Source organism: Molothrus ater, chromosome Z (genome assembly GCF_012460135.2).
Source record: "Molothrus ater isolate BHLD 08-10-18 breed brown headed cowbird chromosome Z, BPBGC_Mater_1.1, whole genome shotgun sequence".
Taxonomy (NCBI): domain Eukaryota; kingdom Metazoa; phylum Chordata; class Aves; order Passeriformes; family Icteridae; genus Molothrus; species Molothrus ater.
The window spans coordinates 22,815,742-22,838,022 of NC_050511.2; the positions used below are offsets into that span (position 1 = coordinate 22,815,742).

The following is a 22,281-nucleotide window of genomic DNA, read 5'->3' on the forward strand; positions in this document are numbered from 1 at the left end:
TTACTATGTTGTTACACCTTGGGCAGTTTGTAACAATTCTGTCAAGCATAAAAGTAAAGAACTTAATATAATTCTTTACTTTCATACTCCTATCCAGCCATTCTTCCACAGGATAACATGACAAAACTGATAAGCTATTTTAATTTTCTAGCCAAAAGTAACTGGAGTATGGGCTGTACTGGCCACGCTCTCACACCTTTGCAATGTTTTATATTCCCACATGTAGGAAGTTTTATATTCCCACAGGATGGATAAGGTGTATCATTATGATACATGAGGATTGCTTCATTCCTAGGCAAAACAGCTAATCCTGTTTGTGTCCCTTTGTGCCTCAGTATCACTGTGAACCGAAGGGAGCATGTACAGCTTCAGGTCTGAAAAAAAACCCCAGCAAATTGTCTTTCAGATCAATGGTGCAAATACTAATTATCTTTAAGAGTCCTGTTTGCCTAGAAGAACCAGCAGAACCAGTCACATTAAACATAGGTGTAGCAGTATGAGAGTAGGTTGGAATAACAATGATTTGTCTGAGACAAGAATTCTCATATGAATAGAAGCATTACGAAAACCAGAAGATTTAAAGAATATAGCCTCAATTTGTTGTTCAGTGAAGGGCCAGTCTTGCCAAAATAACAGAGAAAAACCTTTCAAGGTATACCCTTGCAGAAAGCAGTGTCTGTAGAGGACATGGATGTTCATGCCTATCACATCTAAAATCTGCCTGGTTGTGTGGTAGATGCAGTGCTGTACATCATTTAATATTGCACATGGTGCCTCTTTGCCTCTGTCCTGTCCCTGTTCCAACCTTTCTGTCCTTTGTCCATTCTCTATAATTTAAAATGGTTGTCTACAGTGTATATAATTTGATTTATTTTAGGATGATGGCAGACCTGGCCATTTTCAAGGAAAAACTTTAGTCCAGTCTGTCCTTTTATTGAGGAAGTAAAATAATACTAAAATGTTGCACAACTGGAGACTTAATTAGCTTTCATAGTTCTTGTAAAGAAGACACTTCCTTGTTAAGTAGCAAATACAGGTGTAATTAAGCCTGTTGTGACGTTAAATTGGAATTAACAGCTCTTCTGGTTTGTGTCCGTGCGTGCAGATGTGAGAAGCCATTAGAGGGCCCCGCCTCCCGAGAGCTGTAGCCTCGTACAGAGCCACCTGGAGGCAGTGTTCGCACAGCTTGCTTCAGACCTGTGCCTGCTAAGTACAATTTCCTGAGACTTCATCATACAGAAAACAACATTTAGAGAAAAAAAAAATATACTGGAAAGCATGATTTTTTTAAAAAAGCCGTTGCCTTCATAGGATACACCTTTGATTCTCCATGGGTCTGTAATACTGTGATGCTCCTGTGAAGTGCTTTTTTATAAAAACCTTTGTAGGAAGAGCCAGCAGGATATTCCAGCAAAACAGCTGACATAATTGAAAAGAACATGCAAAATTTCCTGCCTGGAGCAAAAAAATAGTGCTGCTTGACCTAAAGTATGACCTAAAGTATTCTTGTTTTTTCTCTTGGGTAGAACTGACCTATTTTTTGTTTTCTTGTTTGATTGATTGACTGATTATAAATAAAAACTGATAGAGAACTTCCTTCCCGTGTTACAGTTGCCACTTGATCTCTTTCTTCAATTGCACAGAAACAATAACATGCAAATGTTTGCAAATGACTGCCACAAAACATTCTTGAACCACCCAGCGACAACTGGCAAAGCTTGTAAAGCTTAGTTTGATTGATGCATGTTTGCTGTTGCTTTGTCAGTTGTGAGGTAAGTCATACTTCTCCCCATTCCAAAGATACACTTCTCAATCTGATTTGAAATTCATACTCTCCACTCTGATAGCATCAAGTCCTATTACCCAAATTTGTTTTTCTTTCAGATACACAACTTTACTAGACACAGAAGCTCTGAGGTGTAGTTGACCAAAATATATGGAAAGTCCATCTTCAGATTCCCTAATGTATGGATGTAATTGATTGCTGTCTCTCTCAGGAGTTGTACATAGAAAAGTACACACCACTGGCAAGATTCAGTATCATGATTTCATAAAATTTGTGTCAAATACCATCTATCTGAATAAAGTGGAACATAAGAAAAAGGTAACAAAGAACTTTGTAACAGAGCAAGCTGCTGAAATAATGTATTTTACCATAATATTCTGTCCTATATTATTTACCATAATATTCTGTCCTATTTCACTGGTGTCTATTCTTAAATGCAGGATTAAAGTAGATTAGTTTATGTTCAATATTTTTTACATCAATGGAGCAGAACAAGACAGATACATGAATCCACTTCTTTCGACATTTAGATTTAAAAAATGTCACTGAACCTGCCATTGCATTTGTGAATAGAGTTGAAAGATAAGGCGGAGCCCTTAACTGCTTTAGGAAGAAATTTGTGGTACCTGAAGATGTCAGATTTAGTAGGAGTCTTATAAAACTTTCTTTTCAAAAGAGCAGGGGAAAAAAAGCTGTGTTTTCTGCAAAAAAAAAAAAAAAAGTGGGTTTTGTTACTAACTCCCAATTTTCCTTCTTTACAACACCCTCTTGCATTTTTTTGGTTTACAGATAAATCAGACCAACAACTGACCATTACACAGCAGGTTTTTAGGCCCTTTTTTTGCATGAAATTCTTGGAAACTTCAGAGCTTACTTAATATGTAGCCATCTCCTAATGAGTAGTGCAGATAGCTAGTAGTTTCTGAAGTTTATGGTTTGTTCAGGTCCCTCTTGGCCTGACATTCAGTGTCATGAGTAAGAATTATTCTTTAGATTTTAGAAATGTCAAAGACTTTAGCTTTTCACTTCTGGATCTGTACTTCTGATGTTCAGATCACTTCACTTCAGCTCACAGATAAAAAAACATAGGAGATAACAAGGTCTGGATAAAGATCTGATGGAGGTGATTTCTGGGTATATGATAAATCACAGACTCAGAGGGAAGAATGAATGAACAGGGAATGTTAACAAGGAATGTATTTAAATCTTCAAATGCATAACAGACTTTAGCAAAGGAAGAAATTCTTTGTGTCTTCATGTCTCTAATGAGCTGTAAAGAAATAATGGAGAAAAACAATGAAAAATAATAAAGAAAGAATAAATTCCACCAAGGAACATTCAAATTAGGAATATTTTGTTAAGGATGAAGTAACCAAACACAATCCTTGGGGGTCCCTTCCATCTCCAAATATTTTGTTTCTGCATTGTAGACATTGAACTAACCTGGTGTTGTCATGGAAGCTACATCATTAGATTTATTTCCAAACAGGCTAAGCAAACATCTTGCCCTACAAATAAATGATCCTTAGGGTACAAAATACAGGAACTAGCCCTCTAAAGCCCCTTTCACCTCCTAAAATTTTCAGAAAGGCTTTCCAGGTAACCAAATTTCCTAGGACTATGCTGTTGGCTTTTCTTATTTCTTTAACAAGTCATGTAACTAACCATTAGAAACGTGGAAATCTAACAGTTTCCTTATGCCTAAATTGTTACACAGAAACAAATGGGAAAGAAAGCTTGGTAGGCTTGCTGGTTGGTAGTTTTTTGGGTTTGGGGTTTTTTTTTGAGGACAGTAGTGTTGGATTTTTTTGGGTGGAGTTTGGGTTTTCTTAGTAGATTGGGTTTATTAGTGATCAATAAAGCATGCTGAAATTGTTTCCATCCCACTGGAAATCCTTTATAAACCCAGCCTGTGATATGAATAAAACAGGGAATATTTGTTTCACCCTGCTCTTGGGCCAGCTCTCATGTTCCACGTCTTTAAATGGCCTTTAAGTATTTCTCATTATGTTAAAATTCATCCTTTTCAAACTGGATACCAAAAATGAAAAAAATCATATTTTCATAAATACCAGGTTCTTCAGTATTCTGTGTTGTGAAGTCATTCATTTCAATACAAATTTTTGTATGTTATGACAGTTTCAAAAAAATCAGCCCAGCTACTCGTATAGTTAGTGTATGATGGTCAAACAGCATTCTGTGCAACAAGAAGTCCCTAAACAGGTAATAATTGTTCAAAACACTTCTGTACTGGTTGTAGCCTCTGTTTTAAGCCACCTAATCAAGCATATGTTCTTAATGCTACATAGATTTTGATGATGATCAAAGATCTGGCATTCGTGTTTTACAGATTCTGCAATATTCACTCTCTGCAGAGGTAATGTTGAGAATCACTTAGGAAGGAAAGGAGTTTATAAAGCATATAAAATATATACTCACATGGATGCTTTCCAAATATGCAAATGCATTTTAAAATACCTACTTTTAAAATGCAAATGCATTTTAAAATACCTACTTTCTTGATTTGTCTGCTTTTGTCTTTCAGGCCAAATTTCTAGCTAGTAAGTGTTTTTTAAATATGTTTTAAGCCTCGGGAAGGCAAGCTTAAACCTGTCTGCCAATAACAGTCTGAAAAGGATGCATTAAGTTTCTCACTGAAGTGTTGTCTATGTAAGTATTTCCTGAACTGCAGAATACCAGCATGGATAGAAACAAGGAAATAAGCTTATACATGAAAAGTAGTCTAACTACATCTTTCAACATTGACTGTGAGAATGACATTTTCATAAAGGTAGTTGCCTTAATGTAGGATGGGTGAAAATTCATTCTAAACAGAAATTGAAGTTGGGTGGTACTTACAAAAATGAATGATGGAAATGTGGGCTTTACAAGTTCTAAATATAGTGGTACCCTTCCTATGAAAACCTTATCTTGTTTGAAAACAAATCAGTGTACAAATTCCATGGGTTTTCTCAACTTGAATGGATGGATCTATTTCCTAACACAGTTTTTCATTTGTTAAAACTAAGATTGCAGAGTGAATAAATCAGATTAAAAAAAAAAGGAAAAAAAAAGATGTGTACTGCTCTTTTAAATGGGAGTTATATCTTAGAAACCTGCTGTTTTAAGATAACCAAGTAATTAAAGTGAGATTTCCAGAAATAAACTGCATCATTTGAAAATTAGTTTTTTACTGGAGAAACAATATACTTTTTGAGGTTTTACAGTTTAAGGTGTGAAGATAATACAATACTATTCAATTATATTCTTTTTAATTTATTTGACATTTCTTCAGATTGCAGAGTAATTTCTTAAGCCTTTTAATCCCCAGAAGAGTAAATCTTGTGTACACGGTACCTTAAGACAAAAACTGAGTTTTGTCTACCTGCCATTTTTCTCTTCTAAAAGCTCTCTGCATATAAGAAATTCCTGCAAGATCTCATTTTCCTTAGGTTTTGATAACAATTATAAGATACATTTTTAAGTTTACTTTTGTTCTCTTGAAACCAAGAAAGTGACCACAAATAATTGGCAGTTTTGTTTTCCTGCACTAGTTCTCAACAAATCTTGAGGTCTGAGGAAGCTCCTATAAAACCAAACTGAAAAAAGACTTGGGAGTTGAAGTCTGTTGACACTGTATTTATAGATCGCTTTTTCTTTCTTCACAGGTGAATTGAGCCAGTTATGACTTTCAGGTATTTCTGTGTCTACCCAATTAATGGCACTCAGCTAACAGAAGCTCAATTATTATGAGAATCCAAAATTACTTTTGACTGTGTATTCTCTAAACTATGTGTCCAGAGAAGGATTTTATTATCAAAGTTAGACATATGTAATCACATTTTTTCTTCATTTTGTCTCTTTCATTACATTTTGACTGACAGATCAACACAGTACTCATCTTCACAGATTTTCTTCTGAAGCATGAGATGGCCTGTAGATAAATCATTTTAAGATTTACATAACTGCAGTGAATTAGAACTTCTTTTTCTGGAAGAGCTCCTTCAGCTGTTGTTCAGTTGTTGCTTCTTTCTGTTGCATCAGCTCCTTGGCTCCTCTGGTCACTCCCCAGCCATCTGGCTTTGACATGCAAGGACAGTATGGCCTGCCGGAAGCAGGCTTCAGATTCTCCCAGTATTCTTTTCTTGCCCTAAATAAAGAAAAAGAAACTCAGGGATTTTTTCCCAGTACTTCATAATATTGAAGGAAATGTGACTTAGAAGACAATTGCAAAGGGTCATCTAACTTGTAAAGATGGACATTATATTTATATATAGAAGTATGAATGAAAATATGCAATTAAATGCTACATGCTTTAAAAGTATCTTTCCGTCTTTGAAAGGAATACTGTAAGCAAGCCACCATTGGGAGCTGATATACAATATTCTCCTTTTCATTGTCGTGAATTACATTCACAAGATCTCCTCTACTTCTCCTTCACCCCTTTCCGGGCTCTTAGGTCAGCTTTAATTCTTGGAGATTAAACATAAAACATATAATTCTAACCATAAAATCTTTACAGTGATATTTAGATGCCCATATCAGCTAAGCCAGTGTACTCTGTGGAGCAATGTAAGCCTTTGCAAAAGATGTGTTGGCTTCCAGGTCAGATATACGTACCTTGCTCTGACCCAGGGTTTGGTATGCATGCTCAGGTTATCACCCCAGCTACCATGTTTCTCAGAAGCTTCTGGCAAAAATCCTCTTTCAGGAGCCAACTCTTCAGCTATTGCTCGGATGTGATATGGCTCAAATCCACAGCAGCCTCCAATGAAACGAATTCCTAAGTCATAGGCCTTTCTTGCATATTTTTGAATGTCCCATCTGGTGGCAATTCTTGGCTCCAGACCTGCAAAGACATTATCTTAAGTTTCCATCATGGTCCATTCAATTTTTATCCATTTTTTTGGTAAGAAATCATGTTGTTGAAACACTTGCACTCTGTTTGCAAAAGTAGTTGTAGATGTAGATGTATGTGTTTGAACTGTCTGACCTAGAATCAGAGATTGAAACCTTTAGAAGGCTAGCTTTTTCTGCAGTGCTCCACTGACCTGTGCTTGTAAGCATGTTTGGCCTGCCAAAACAGCACCTAGTATCTTCTGAGGCAGATCATGTTTCCCATTCTGCAGAGTTCTTAGCTGAAGAATTGGAATACTTTCAATGTTATGGCTATATTTCCTAATAAACAATCAATACCTGGGAAAACTGATTTCCACACACTGATCTGTGAAAGGAGAACGTATCAGCCTACTGGCATAGGAATAATCCTGGTAATTATTCCTCAAAAATGCTTATTGCACTTTTTTCCACAATCGGATATTGGCAGCCAGTTGTTTCAGCTGGGATCTTAGCTATTTCTTAGACCAACCCTTAGGTATAATCTCAGTCATGAGCAGCTTGCTGCCTCAAAACACCTCATTCCTTGTGGCAAGTTCTGTGTGGATGTAATTTAGAATGCCATCTCTGTTGAGTTTTTTGAGCATTGTGATGGAATAACGAGACCTGAGAGAGTAGACTTGTGGAAGTAAAGGAGTAAAAAGTAAAAGCACACCTCAAGGAGCTGGAGGCACAACTGGAAAGAAAAGAATGGGGACTGAAGAAGAAACTTTAAGAAATGAAAATACAGAAATAAAAGGACAAAAATCCTCCCACTTCTTAATGGATATGCACATCTGCAGGATGTGAACCAGCATGGTTATCAGTTAAGTGCAGCATCATGTCTGTGCACTGAACACTGCTGGGCAAAGAAGCTGTGGTTGAGGTAGTAAGGCTCCAGCAACAAAGGAGAGTAGGACTGAAGAATGTCCCAATGTCCTGTCCCAAAAATGTCTAACATGCAAGAAGTTGATAGAAAGCAGATATACCCTAAGTCCATTTTGTAGTTAAGAATCAGGTTTACAAATAAAAAAGCAGAAGGGAGACAACTGAAGATTCTTATAAAGAAAATTATTGCTCTCAGAGGGAAAGATGAGACAAAGGAAAAGTAGATGGCCTGGAAAACTTTGATTAAGCATTTTAGAGAGCTGTTCAAATAAAAACAAGCTTTTGTACAGTGCTGCAGATATGATAAAAAGCATCAGAAGCATAAATGCATTATTTTCTCCTCTTTCATATATTATTTAAAAGCTAATGCAAAATTTATACAAATGATCAACAGTAAGAATGCATCATTGTGCACTCAATGCACACCACTTACACCTGTATAAGCAACTAAGTGTCAGGGGAACAGTATAGGTTGTTTCCCTGTCATCTCCATCACCCTGTCACAATCCATGTGATCTGATGAGATGCATTGATTTGATGGCAGATGAAGTGGCTAAGCCACTGTCCATTATACTTGAAAACTTGTGACAGTCCAGTGAAGTTCCTAGTGACTGGAGAAAGGGAAACATAACCCACACTTTTAAAAAGGCAGAAAAAGGAAAAGCCAGAGAAAGAGAGACCAGTCAGTCTTACAATGCCCAGAAAAACCTTGGATCAAATCACCTGGAACTTGTACTAAGGCACTTGGGAAATGAGGATGTGATTGGTGGCAGCCAGCATGACTTTACTGAGGACAAACCGTGCCTACAAATTTGGTGGCCTCCTGTGATGGGGTTACAGCATTGGTGGAGAAGAGTGACAAATGTCACCTTCCTGGACTTCCACAAAGCATTTGATACTGTGCCACACAATATCCTTGTCTTTAAATTGGAGAGATTCCTTCCCAAAACGGACTAACATTTTATTTATTTTTTCCATGTCTGTCAATGCAATACTTTTCTTGGTTTATTCAGAATTAAGTATCTCTAACTTAACAGTTCTTGATGAGGAAAAACTGTAACATGCTCTTTGATTTGCCTCTTCAATATTTCTACCCTTGGGTATGTTTTCAGTGACCAGGTAATTTCTTTCTAAAACATTGTCCTTATTTAACTGGTGACATTTCAGAGAAATTGCAATAAAACAGAAGAGAAAACATAGAAAAATAGATCTACAGAAAAATAAATCTTTCTGGCATCTAATTGCTGGAGTTTGTCAATACAACATAACTAATGCTTCCCTAGAAACTGAGATCTTGTTGCCCTGTAGAGAGTATATGTACTCTTCAGATATCTAAATATCCCTGTTATTGCCTTCATGAAAACCAGGTAATTTGGTCACTTTAAAAATGATTTACTGAAGAGATTATCTGCTGTCAAGCAATCAATTACTACTTCAGGGTTTTGAAAACACTCACAGAGCAGGTCTTCACCAATTAATTATTCATGGAAATTCTAAATGCTGAGATGTCATACAGATTGCTTATAGCACACAAGCCAAGAACCGTAACAAACCAGAGTGAATCCTTCCATTCACTTGATTGCTTACTGCATCTGTTTCACTTTTTTTTTCCTGCTTGCAATCAGCGGAACTATATGAAGGAATGAATAGGATAAATGAGTTCCTAACACTTTTAAACATCTTAGATATTTTCAGGACTCAGACGTGTTATTACCATTTAATGAATGCCCCAGGCTTATGCTTTATTCTCTTTCCTTCATTTATGTAAAGAGAGGAATTTAAAGAAAAACAACGAGCTTCCTGAAAATCACATCTACTTCTCAGGTTTTTTTGCTGCAAATTCAAATTGTGAGTGTTTTGGGACCATTTACTCTGATCTTGAAAAGAAGGGGGTATGTTATCTGAAAATGAAAGTATTTTCTAATCAGTCTTAAAATGTTTAAGCTGATTTTGCCCTTAGTTACAGGGCAAAATACTCACATGAAAATAAGCCCTAAATACACAAGCCTTATATAAATATTAAATGGCTAACTCTCCCAGTTTTTGTAGAGTTTCTCCTGAGCATACATGGAGATTTCTTCTCCAAACTGCTAATTTGTTAGCAATATTAAAGTCCCCTTTCTGGTGTCTCTCTAATGTCACATACATTAGACAGTCACACTTATAAGATTTAAATATTATGAGTGCAATAATAATGCTCCTATATCCATTGTACTGCATTGTACACTAAACTCTTACACAAGTAAATGTAGGACTTGTGGGATACATATCACAACCCAGAAAAATGAGGTTTTTTTACTATATTTGCTGCTGCTCTTTGGACTGTTTACAGCAGTCCTGAACAGGGTTCTATAGCATGAGGAAGAATATTTTTTAAATTAATTTATATTGTGGCATTTTAACTCTTCTCATCATAATTACACATTGAGCTACATGCTGTGATACTACTGAAGTGTTCTCCCTATGTGGATGATCTTTACTCCAATATTACATTTTGATCTGTTTGGAAAATGCCAGGACTAGGATAACTAGGATATGCCAGACAGGATAACTAGGACTCATCATATTGAATAAAAGGACACCTTGCAGCTTCGGCGGTACTAAAAGCTGGGGACAATAAAAGCCAGGAACAGCCAATAAAGCAACACCACCAACAAAAAATACACCCTTGTCTTACCAAAGGGAAATTCCGGAAGATCAATAAATCCCTGCTTTCCACAATCAGGAGTATGGAAAGCAAGAGGCTGGCACATCAGGTGGGCTTTCAGTTTAGCAGCCTGCAAGCCCTCTTTCATCAGCCTCACAGTTTCGATGGAAGTTTCTGGATCAAAATGGCAGTTGACTCCAACTATAGAAGCACCTAGGAGGAGGAAAGTAACTTCAAGTCACAGCTCCCCAGAAAGTGGGAGATGAAAGTTCCACAGCATTCTAGAAGCAGTGCTGTCCACCTTCACACCAGTGCTATGGAAACAAGGCAGCTGTGCTACAGCCAGGCACAACTCTCCTGAGGTTGATCATGCCATTTACATCTCAGCTGCACTCCTCTTTACCTTTCTAATGATGAATCACATCTTCTACAGATGTTTTTTCTTCTACCCTCCTACAGTGTTTAATCAGTAAAGTCTGATTATGTAGAGCCACATATGGAAACAGGTGGCAGGTTCCTAACAGAAGTTCTGCCTTTGGATTTCAACTATAACTTGAAAGGAAAAGAGCACTTCAGGATAGATATGTAAACTTGTGTATCTTCACCCATCATGCCCCTGATTAATTTCTTCTGCCCTTCCCCTTGTTCCGTAGAAAACAGCCTTTCATAGGCAATATTATTAATTTTGTCATTATCTTAATTTTCTCATCTTGAGCTTGAACTGTGTGCAAAAACAAGAGCAGAGAATCAAAAGCAGCTTTGTGCTTGTGATTCTAGAATTTGGGGATGGGTCTGCAATGAAATTTGAGCAGGTTTAGGATTTTGCTGTATTCAGTATCAGTTTTCTATGGCTATTGCTCTTACCCATTTCATACAGATAATCAAGGATTTGAAGCTTTATTCCCATATGTTTTTACAAGACTGTTCTAGTAAGGTACTCATAAAGACTTTTTCTACAGAGTCATAACTCCTATCAGATATAACTGGGAAGCTACCTACTTGACATACACATCTATTTATTTAAATAATTAGGGACTTTTTCCATATTTTCAAAGGGCACATTAAAACAGATTCTTACCAGCCTTTACCAGCTGGACAGCACATTGCCCAGGGGACACTCCATGCATGTCTCCTTCTGGACCAATGCACATCGTAGCTGCAACTGGCTTTCCAGATTCTTTTAGAACTTCAACTGCCCAGACAGCCTCTTCAACATGCTCAAAATACTGAAAAAAATTAAAACTAGGCTGTTTTGTTTCTCAGCAAAGAAATATAAAAATTCCTATCCAGACCCCAAATTAACCATCAATACAATGATTTGATAATTTTCTGATTTATACTAACATAATTCAATTGAGTTTACTGGCCACACAGTTAAAAAAGGATTTTTAAAAGTGAGTAAAAATAAATTAAAAATAATGTTACTTTTGTTTCAGAACAGGAATGCCCATAGGGGAGATTAATCAAGGATTAACCCAAGACCTATAGTCAACTAGAAAAGTTGTCTTAGGTTGCTTTCCATGTACTGGAAGAAATAGGGATTCATCCAGATCCCAGCAACATTTTGTCTTTGTATTCGTACAGAATTTTACTTGACTTAGGTAGAAATGACGTTCAAAGATCCTATTCTAGAACACCTGCAGATGTTGGTGGGCATTTACAAAAAAAATATCTGATACTTTTATCTGAGATAAAAGCACAGCAGAAAATCTTGAAGGAGGTAGAAACATGTAGGGATACTTCCTAAAATAGGCTAGACATCTTAAAAGTTAACACTGTGCCAGTTGAAGACACATACTTATTTTTACAGATTTACCTCTGCAATTAAGAAGTCCACATTCTTCTTCATAAAGACTTCCAGTTGCTTTTGAAAGGCTGCTTTAACCTCTGTTTTATCCTTGCAGCTTAAGTAAGATGGTGTTTGACTGACTCCTCCAGCCACTAAAGCATCACCTTCATTAGCCACTTCTCTTGCAATGTCACAAGCAGCTTCATTCACTTTGTGGCACTGTGTGAACATAGAATCTGTTAGTTTTATCTTACCAGAGGTATGCAGAACCCTAGAAGGACAAAAATAGTGAGAAGTCATAATGGCTTTTTCATATTTTTGTTAAATTTAAACTAAATGTAATTAAAATCAAATGGATTTTTAGAGTAATCTTGATTAGGAAGATAAGATTCTTTTAAACAGTAACAAACATTAGAAAAATAATTTCTTACCTCCTCTAAGTTATCATATTGTCAAATACTACAAAATACATTACAATTAATAGATCTTACACAAATAGCCTATAAAAAACAAATATTTGGTTTGAAGTGGAATTTTCTTTGCTTCTTAGAAAATGAATTAGTTACACCTAAGCATATGTTTTCATTCTGAAATTTTGAATGGAAAACAAGATGTATAAGAATTCTAACTTTTCTTTTTTTAAATATATTTTACTGTTCTGATAATTAACACCTCCCACCCCCGATATAATATTCATACAGGGTTATTTAAGACATTTTTTAAAAGAAAGCATGAATTATGTGTTATTAAAGTTGCCAACTTAAAGAAAGGGAAAAATATTGCTAATTAATCACCAAGACTGGAAGTCATATTCCTTCTATATCTAAATTGGGATGACCAGAACAGCTTTTCAAAAAGAGGTCAAACTGAGAAAAAAAAATCTGGGAAAAAGAATCATTATTTGTGGTATTTCAGAAGTATTGATTACAGCAGGTTCTCTGCAGTCCATAGACTATTTAGAAGTCTCTAAGTCCATAAGCTTCTCTCTGCTGAAGTTTTACATGACTGCCTCAAAAACCCAGCTGATTTTTAAAGTTGTTGCTGACAGATTGTCTTCCACTTCCATTTGTGCATAGGTACGTGTTTTGGGACTCTGTGAGGTGGAACCATAAATTAATTAAATCCTGGAGCAACCTGATTCTAGAACTGGCAGGAAATAAATTTTGAGATGTTTGATGTAATGCAATCCAAATACCAGGTGCTCTCTAGCCTTTATAATTCTGCACATCAGCAAGAATTGAAGATTGACTTGTTCCAGGGTTACTGTGTTTCTGGGACTACCACTTCAGACATTTCAGTGTTGTAAAAGGTACAGCATTTCAGATTAATTTGGTCATATGACATTTTGGGATGAACTCAATTAAGCCTCAAGTGTTTCCCTAGTGTCCAGATTGTTCTAATTTCAGACTGAGGATATCTTCACAGTTACAGCTATTCCTTCCTCCCTGAGCCCTGGAGAATCTTCTCTGGTTTGCAGAAGACAGAATGTACAGTTGGACCAAAGGAACAGGATCAGAGAAACCAGTCAATGCCAAACATTCTAGTATCAAAGGTATTATATAGAAATGTTTGGCCAGGAATTCCACTAGACCTTGGGCCTGTGTCTAGTAAACACACCCAGAATCCTACAATTCCTCTATGTAGGGGGTAAGAAAACACTGACAGGGTACTTCTGCTGATGTAAAAATTACCTTCACACAAGAGGAGGGGAATATTGAATACCTTCACACAAGAGGAGGGGAATATTGAATACTGTGTATAGCTTAGATTATTTTAGTTGCTACTTAATGAAGATGTGGTTCTAAAAACATTTTGTTCTCATTAGCTGTTCATTATTCTCTAAGATTCTTCACCATTTTTACTGTTCAGTAATTTCTCTGGATTCTAAAACATCTCTATTTTTTCACTAGTTTTGCTCTCTGTCCATTTAGTACTCTCTATAATTTTCGTACCTAAACTCCATAAACCCATCTCCTCAGATAAAAATACAGAAAAATACAATGTGGGCATTCTCTTTCCCCTCTTCATCCTTTCCCAATTTTGTGTTTGATTTTTGTTTTGGTTTGGGGTTTTTGTCACTTCACCTTGTTTTTTTGCTATTTCAAACTCTGTAATTCCATCATCTCATTCTCTGGTCCTCAAATATAGCCAAAACTGTTAGGACAAACTTGATAATACCTTTGCCAAACCTTTTGAAATTGAAAAACTTATTTTCAACTTATTTTGTATCTCCAAAACTGGTTTACTCACACTTATTTTCTCAGCTACATAATTGCCCCTGTTCTCTAGTTTGTCCTCACTGGCATAAAAGGTGAAGGTCTGCAGAACATTGGATCCAGCTCTGAGGAATTCTCGGTGAAGCTGACGAACTGCAAATTAAGAGACAAGGTTATTACTATGTTATCCCCAAATCCAGTGTTTGTTGATGTAATGTTATTGTAAAATAAGTGACATTGTGTTTACTAGGAGACCAATTATGAGAAATTAGAAGCAGTACCCGAGTCTGCATTGAATTTCTTTCTTTTCACCATCGAAACATTGGTAGAAAATTTTCTTCTTCATTCTTTTCTGTTAAGAATGACTGAAGATTTCTATATAGTTTAGCTGCAGATTCAGTTTTGCTTGCCACCTTGACAATCCTCTATTTTCTGCAGTCCTCCAGATTCCCAGATGTAGGGCTTGATAGAGCTTTTGTATTGTGATTTAGGAAGGGATAACAGATGACTGACAAAAGAATATGAAGGCATAACAAGGAATACCAGACAAAAGGCTCTTCAAATGAAAAAGCTATCTTCTCTTAGCTTCTATATTATGAAGAAGAAAGCAGAAGAAAGTATCATAGCAACAAATTAAGGGACATGATAATTATATGGAAGAATACAGTGTTTCATCACCTCCTCTATTCTACATTTTTGAGTTTTCTCCCCCAGCAAAGTTTTTAAAGAGTATAGTCAGCCAAAACCAAAGATCTATTTTGCTAAATACATCCTTACTTAAAAGAAGATTTGTTGCTCCAGAAAAGTGACTCACAGCACAAAGTTAATTCTTCCCATATGTCTCCACATGATGATTTTACTACATCGACAACAATCTTTTTAAAGGAAAGGTTACCATTACTTTGAATAGACAAATTTCCTACATTAGGACTTTGGGAAAAGGCTCTGTAATGGTAGCCATGCCCTTCTGGCTGTAAGCAGGATACTTCAATTGCCACAACAGCAACAGAACAGGAACTCTTAATTGATTTTATATATCTACCCACAGAATAATAGTTACAATAATTACTAGAATGCTACTGATCATGTAAAACAGAGTTAAATGCTTAACAGCTTATAGAAAATACAGGAGTTCCTTACTTACTGCACACAAGATACTTATTACCTACACACACAAGAACACTGCAATTTCTATGGCAGATGTTTAGAAAGGTTTTCCTGAAGTCCTAGTTTATCACAACTCATTGTCTACAGACACAGTTTGTGTCACTAAAAAAAAATGCAAGTTTGTCACGAGAATAAAATTACTCCCGTATTCTGCAACAAACATAGCTTTCTGCAGCAGAAAAGCTCAAAAAACATTTTGTGTTGCTAGATTTAATGTGCATACATGCAAGTGTGTCTGCTTTCAATGAAGGATCGCTGTAGTGTCCCTTGCTTGTGTCTACTGGTACAGTATTTTATTTCTAGTTGCTGCCGTGGGTAACTTCAAAGTGCTTATTTTTTTACTACACAGGTGATTTAACACAGTGCTTCTTTGCCCAGCAGTCACAAAAATCTTTCCAGGGACATAGGTTGTAGCAGAGGTACTGTTCAAAAAGTTTTTGGAATCTGCCTGAATGCCTGGGATCAAATTTCATTTTCACATCTTTATGAAGGGAAAAAAAAGTTGTAGTGCTGAGAGTATTCTTTTTCCTACATCATAACAATAGGCCACTGATCCCAAATAAAAGGACTCTGTGTGCTTCTAGTGGGTTTTTTTTCATCCTCCTGAATGAGGAAGCATTGATGAAAATGAAAATCAGGATGAAAATCAGGAAATAAGAAAAGAAAAAAAAAATCTACAAATATTTTCACAAATGCTCTATGACATTTCAATAATAGACCATTCCTAGAAGAAGGCCTGGGTTTTGTGTGAATATGGATGGTGGCATAAGTAGGAAAATGAAATCTAACACATGTAATTAAGGAATTTCATACCCCAAAATACCAGGTTTGTGAATAGGAGACATGGGATACACTTTGAGGGAAACCATAGTGCTATAACTATCAGCCTGAATCTCATTCAACCTCAAGCAAATAGGCTTTACCAGTAGAATACGCTGTTCTTATCAAACCCACAGCACTGTGCAATATCAAAAACCCAAACCACTCTGTAGTTTACTTGTGTGACTTCCAGTATGCTTCCTCCAGCATTTGAGAAATGGGAATAAAAGTCACACATGAGGCTAAACCATTATTAATAATTTGATGCATTTTAAGAGTCAGATGTGTAACACTAATTTTTCATTTAAATCCATCATGAGTTGGACATTACATAAAAGACACAGACATAAGCTGTGAGGAGATAGGAGCAATAAGCACCCATGCATATGGCTCAGCATAGAGCAATCCCTAGTCTGTCTCAGAAGAAAAGTATAGATCTCCTAATTTCTACAATTACCAGTCTGGCAAATCCTCTCTTCTGTAATCCAGTTAATGGCCTTGAACTCTTTTTTTTTTTATTCTTCCTTCTCAGAACTTCCTTCCTTTTCCTTTCCTTATAAGGACAAGAAGCTCTGGCAGCTGCATGGTTTTTACACCCACTGTCTCTGCCAGTTGCTCCTTGTGTTCTATTACATCTGCTTTCAAAGTAACATGACCCTTGAGCGAGCAGGAGCAAAAGCATGGAGGGAAAGAAGCCCCACTGCACAAAAAGAAATTAGCAGATTTGCCCTGAAGGGTGGATTTATAAATAGCCTATAAAAGACATGTGCAGAGTGGGGAGGGCTTTTGAGGTGCAAAAATAACAAGCAAAGGGAAAAGAAAGAGCATGGGACAAGAGCTATGAGCTGTAAAATGGAACATGCAGGGCCAGACAGAGGTACACATGGAGAAAAATAGAGAGATGATAGAATGTCTCGTTGGGAGATGAGAGTCAGCAAATTAGGTCATCAATCCTTAAACTTTTCCTGGAGCTCTGCATTATCTAAAGCTGCCCATAACCCTAAATTAGGGATGCTAAGTGACACAGAAGTGACATTTGAAGGCTGAGAAAGATTAGGCTGAATAAATAGGTGAATTGTACACAGTGATGTAGCAGAGAGAACTACGGTATGTCTCCTTCTACTCCTCTTCCTTCTTCTCCTGTATAGCAGAAAAAACTAACTTGGAATAGAAAAAACTTAGAAGAAAGAAATTTTTTCCCCAGGATATTCTGAATTGACTTGTGGGATTAAGTGCGCACCATATTATTAGGGCAAATGCTTTCTTGCAATGAAGCATGCATAAATAGATAATACCATCCACTTCTGCACTATTTATGATTAACACTACAGTCTTTACACTGGAAGGCATAAAATGGTTGGTCATTTTCTCTCTGTCCACTTTAAGAGTTATTCTGTTAAATGTTTATTGCAATTTTTAGGTTCCTATCAGGTTTATCATTCCCCATTTTACAGTGCAGCCAGAAACATTAAATACTCCTATTATGATGTTTATTAAAAACTGCCACTTCTCTGAAAGAATCAATAAAAAAACTATTTTAGATTATAAATATAAATGAATTACTAGAACAAAACAAATCAGATAGTTAACTGCAGAATTCCTTTTTGTAAGGTATTTAAATGACAAGCTTTAAATGATCAGCACAAGAACAGACTGGACAAATCCATGAGAAAGAAATCACTGAATATTATTAAACACAAATATAACTACATCTGCATGAAAAAGTCACTGGGATGCAAGTTATTAAAATTTGGGAGAGCATTCTGAAGAGGTATCAGTAGATGTTTGCACTATTCGTATTCTTACAGAGCAAACTGATTTTGGCCAGTGTTAGAGCAAGTAAAACAGGCACAATGAGCTGGTTTTAGGCTGTTCTTAATGTAATTCTATAGTGTCAAGGAACACTTCTATTTAAAAATCTACTAAGAGCTCTATATATTTATTATTTAGCCAACCATTACATTGTTTACATTCACTATAGAAATATAATTTCCCAGTAAAACTGACCTGCTTCTGGATGTTCTACAGTTGCTTCAGGAGTCCAAGGCCCAGCTTTTACATATCCCCTCTTTTCAAGAGCAAAGACAAATCCCCCATCTCCGATCACAATTTCTCCAGCATCCAAGCGTTCTAGAATACCCTGGAGAAAGCATGAGGGCAGGTTAACAATTACAGTTCTTCAACTTGATGGCTATTTTCTGTATTTGCCAGGCAGACATAAATATCTGTGAGCAAGCAGAAATATTTTTGCCACAATAATAAAGAGTAATAAATTTCCTTTGTAAAATTCTAATTAAAGAATGGTAGACCTGCTCTTTTGCAGCACAAGGCTTTAATATGCACATGTATGTTATGTGTGTAAGGCTTCTCATTAGTCAGTTATATTGTATTCCAGAGATATTGTGTCCAGAACTGCAAGTCAGTGGTCCAGTCATGTTCCTATGAAAGTAATACGCCATCTCAAATTCTCCTGTAAAACACATGAGAAACTTCTTAAAATAAGACACTAGTACCACTGATCTCACTAATAGCTCATCTGCTCTCTAGCTTACAATGCCACCTGCACAGAGCCTTACCACAAGCAGCTTGTGACTCCAGATGGCACAACAGGCACCACAGAAAAGTAAGCATGCAACAGTTTCCTACCAAACAAGACACATCTCAGAAAGCTGACTTGCAGTTTCTGACAGTCTTTTCACAGGCCTGGGTTTGCTTACCCAGATTTTCAAAACAAAAAATAATCCTGTTGGTTTTGCACAGCCCTGAAATGTTTTAGAGTGCCAAATTACAAACCTTACAAAACCCTATGTAAAATAAGCCTTGCTTCTCCCTTGAACTCCACACTAATGCAAGGAAAGTGGCAATTATCTTTTTTGTAAAACTGAAAAACATGAGAACAAATACTGGCTTGTTCTAAAATACATTGCATTTTTATTCCTTTAATTGCTTCATTTCCTTGTTCAAACTTTCTAAAAAGTACCTACTATTACAGTAGGATTGATTTCTACAATTGGATGGCAACCATAATTCCATCTATATTACAAAGGGGTTGAATGAAGACTACATATATGTAGTGAATAAAGGATAAGAGTTAATCAAGGGTAGGACTGAAATTTCCATCCATAGTTTTATTCATTTCAACAGAAGAAGTTTGAAGGAGTAGGAAAAAGAAAAAAAGAATAGCCTTATGGACATAGAGTTGAGTGTGATTTTCATGCTGAGCGGACAGGTTTTTTTTACAATTACCCTTCAAACTTCAGTTATTATCTTTCTTATCTTTCATTATCATTTCTTATCTTTCATTAACACAATTCTCTCATGCCATATATCCAACAAAGACAAACCCTTAGGATGTCTCAGAACTGCTGTTTAGGCAGAACAAGAACAAGGCCTTTCCAACCGTAAGGAGCAGTGTGCCAGCTGTGCCAGTTTCAGTACCATGCACAGCAGGGTGAGGCTCCTTGGAGGCTACAAATCCTGGCTGAGAGCATCACCTACTTTGGCTGAGGCACTGGCATTGCAGCAAAATGTCAGGACTGGTCTGTACAGTGCTGCTGTGCAGAGCTCTGCCAAGTGTTGGCCTGCAAATCTCTGCATCAGATTCCACTATGGACTTGCCAAAATATTGAGCCAATTGACTTTAAAACTTCAACAAAGTGTGCAAGTTTTTAATCTTTGTTTCCACAGAATCAGGGAGAAACAATTTTAGAGTAAATGTCAGGTGGTTTTGTGAAGATTGTAACACACTGCAGGTATGACAGGTAGCACAGAACTGATGTGTGTCTTTAGTGCAATAAACCTACTTTCATTTATAACAGAATGCCTCAAATGGGGCCAGTAAAAGCTCATTGCTTGAGTCCATGCTTCCTCTGTCTGCCAAAGAATCTTTTGTAGATTAAGCCTGCTTCAGAAATTTGATATGCAGAGAAGAGGCATGCAGAAGAAATGAAATCTTTAATGTAAAGGCAGCCTCAGTTGTTTTTTAACTGGGCATTAAGTAATAGACACAAAATGACATCATCATATATAGGTATTATATTTATTATTATATTATGTATTTAAATGTACTACAACAGAACTTTCTTCTAAAAAGTCACTTCTAGTATTTAATAGCAGTTTTTCTTCACAGTTCTGTTTCATTTTGAAGTACAAATCATCATTTTCAACACACAGAAGCAACATAAGCCATGTTTGAATAGACCATGGCACCTTAACATATTGTGACTTATTAAGTCTAGCGCCAGGGTATCTAATGGCAGGAGAGATAAATACAAAGCACAAAATACTTAATAAAACCTTAGTTTGTCAGGTCATGCTGGATTCAAATGGAAATAACCTTTTTGCAGACTTCATTATAGGTCTGCTATCTTCTCTTCACACCATTTTTACTTTATGTAAAAATTATTTTGTGTAAAATACCACCTATTTAACCACCATATGGCTAACCAAAATCCAGCATCAACATTGTTTTGTTCAGAGACCTACTGCTGTGCACTTATGTCTAATCCAGATCAATATTGTACTGTCAGGTGATCTGGTAGGAGACAAAAAATGTGTTAAATTACAAAAAACAGTATATGTAAAAAGCTATCCAAGGCTTTTTTGAGCCGTCCATTTTGCTACTATGAATGAAGTTACACCACATGGTCCCTACACCTATACATGGAAAGTGTGAGTGGAATTGGCCCTATGAAGATATTCCCACTACCATCTTTAGGCATGTAACTGTACTGTGTAAGTGAAAATCCTGCTTGGTCAACCTATAACCCACCTTTTCATCAGTGGAGAGAAAAGAAATCTTGGAAATATTATTCACATCTCAAGCCCTAAAGAGAACTCCACTGCTTGTAGGGAGAATTTCTGCTTGATGTTGAAATTAGGTGGTATATGCCAAAATATAAAAAGCAGAACAAATACCCCATACCTTCTTCTTGTATAATCAATCTACCTGTAGGACCTAGAGCTCATAGACTTCTTCCCATGTCTTTCTGCTCTTTTGCTCTACACATACAAACGAGTAAAACCCATTCTGGGAAAGATGTGCCCTACTAATGGCAATAGTGTCCTTTAAATAGAAGACAGAATACGTGATTCTGCTGACCTTGTCAAGCAGCAGCACAGGGTACCAGTTCTGATGTATGTCAGAGAGTTTGACTTAGATATTGCTCATAGCTTTGCTTTAATGGCATGAATTACTGGTGCCTGGGTAACTTTTTCCTGGCTTATTCCTTTAGCTAAATGGGGGAGCAGTGGGCATGCATACATAGGAGTCTGGGTTGATATTATACAGACACCAGTCATATTAATCAAGGGGTGAGAAATCTGGACCTTTTAAACAGAGCAGGCAGGAGACAGAAATCTCATCCAATGACAGTTTATCCTTAAAATATTTACTATTTTAATTTACTATTTTAAAGTGTGTGGCAAGTCCTGCTTAATTTGTGTATCAAATAGTGTTACACTATATGGTTTTGTACTCTGGTGGCTCCATTCTATGTGTTCAGAGAAACCAAGATTATATGGGCTGTGACTGCGTTAAGGTCTAGCTAATTTATCTGTCTCATAACGATGTCCAAATACCCTTAACGTCTCGATGCTGAACAGGTACAATTACTATGGCTTTATTATACGTTTTCACAAGATCGCCTTACCTGCGGAGATACCGAGTACCTTAGAGGGAGGTTAACCAGCGAGGGTCGCGCCGGTCAAGAAGCGGCTCCCCTTCTCTACGCGGACTCAACCCCGCGGAGGCGGGAGAGGCGGCGGGGAGCCCTGTCGTGTGCCAGGGCCTGCTCTGTGCCAGGCTCCCGCGGCAGGCCTGCTCCCCCGTCCCGTCCCGTCCCATCCCGTCCCGCCGGGGCAGCGCCCGCCCGCGGCGGCCGGAGGAGGGCACCGCGACGGGGGGAAGCAGCGGCCAGGTCTGCATGAGGGAGGGAAACAGATTTACCCTTTTGCCCTGTTTCGCGGTCTTCTTGATCGGCAGCATCTTCCTCACCCAGGGACGCTAGCTACCCCGACAGCTCGGTGAGCTCCTCAGCCCGCTCGGTGGGCTCTCCGGCCGCTCGTTTATAGCCCCAGGAGGAGGCGGGACGCT

At 37.2% G+C, this 22,281-nt stretch overlaps 1 protein-coding gene across 1 annotated transcript; it reads right to left on the reverse strand.

The window, feature by feature from the left end:
• Positions 1–4,957: 4,957 nt before the first annotated feature.
• Positions 4,958–22,228, reverse strand: LOC118699738 (betaine--homocysteine S-methyltransferase 1). Its single transcript, XM_036403877.1, has 8 exons — positions 22,135–22,228; positions 18,195–18,327; positions 14,236–14,354; positions 12,013–12,204; positions 11,275–11,422; positions 10,227–10,409; positions 6,407–6,635; positions 4,958–5,936 (listed from the first exon to the last, which is right to left on the reverse strand). The coding sequence occupies exons 1-8, from the start codon at positions 22,171–22,173 to the stop codon at positions 5,762–5,764; spliced, it is 1,218 nt and encodes a 405-aa protein (XP_036259770.1). The 5' UTR covers positions 22,174–22,228; the 3' UTR covers positions 4,958–5,761.
• Positions 22,229–22,281: the final 53 nt, after the last annotated feature.

What these genes read in the sequence shown, in the direction of transcription:
- LOC118699738 (XM_036403877.1), bottom strand. Translation starts at nt 22,173, where the DNA reads ATGCTGCCGATCAAGAAGACCGCGAAACAGGGCAAAAGG. An exon ending in CCGCGAAACAGGGCAAAAGG is followed by an intron (nt 18,328 to 22,134) that starts GTAAATCTGTTT and finishes TGCTTTCTCCAG; the next exon opens with GGTATTCTAGAACGCTTGGA. An exon ending in TGTCCAGCTGGTAAAGGCTG is followed by an intron (nt 10,410 to 11,274) that starts GTAAGAATCTGT and finishes TCCTCCTCCTAG; the next exon opens with GTGCTTCTATAGTTGGAGTC.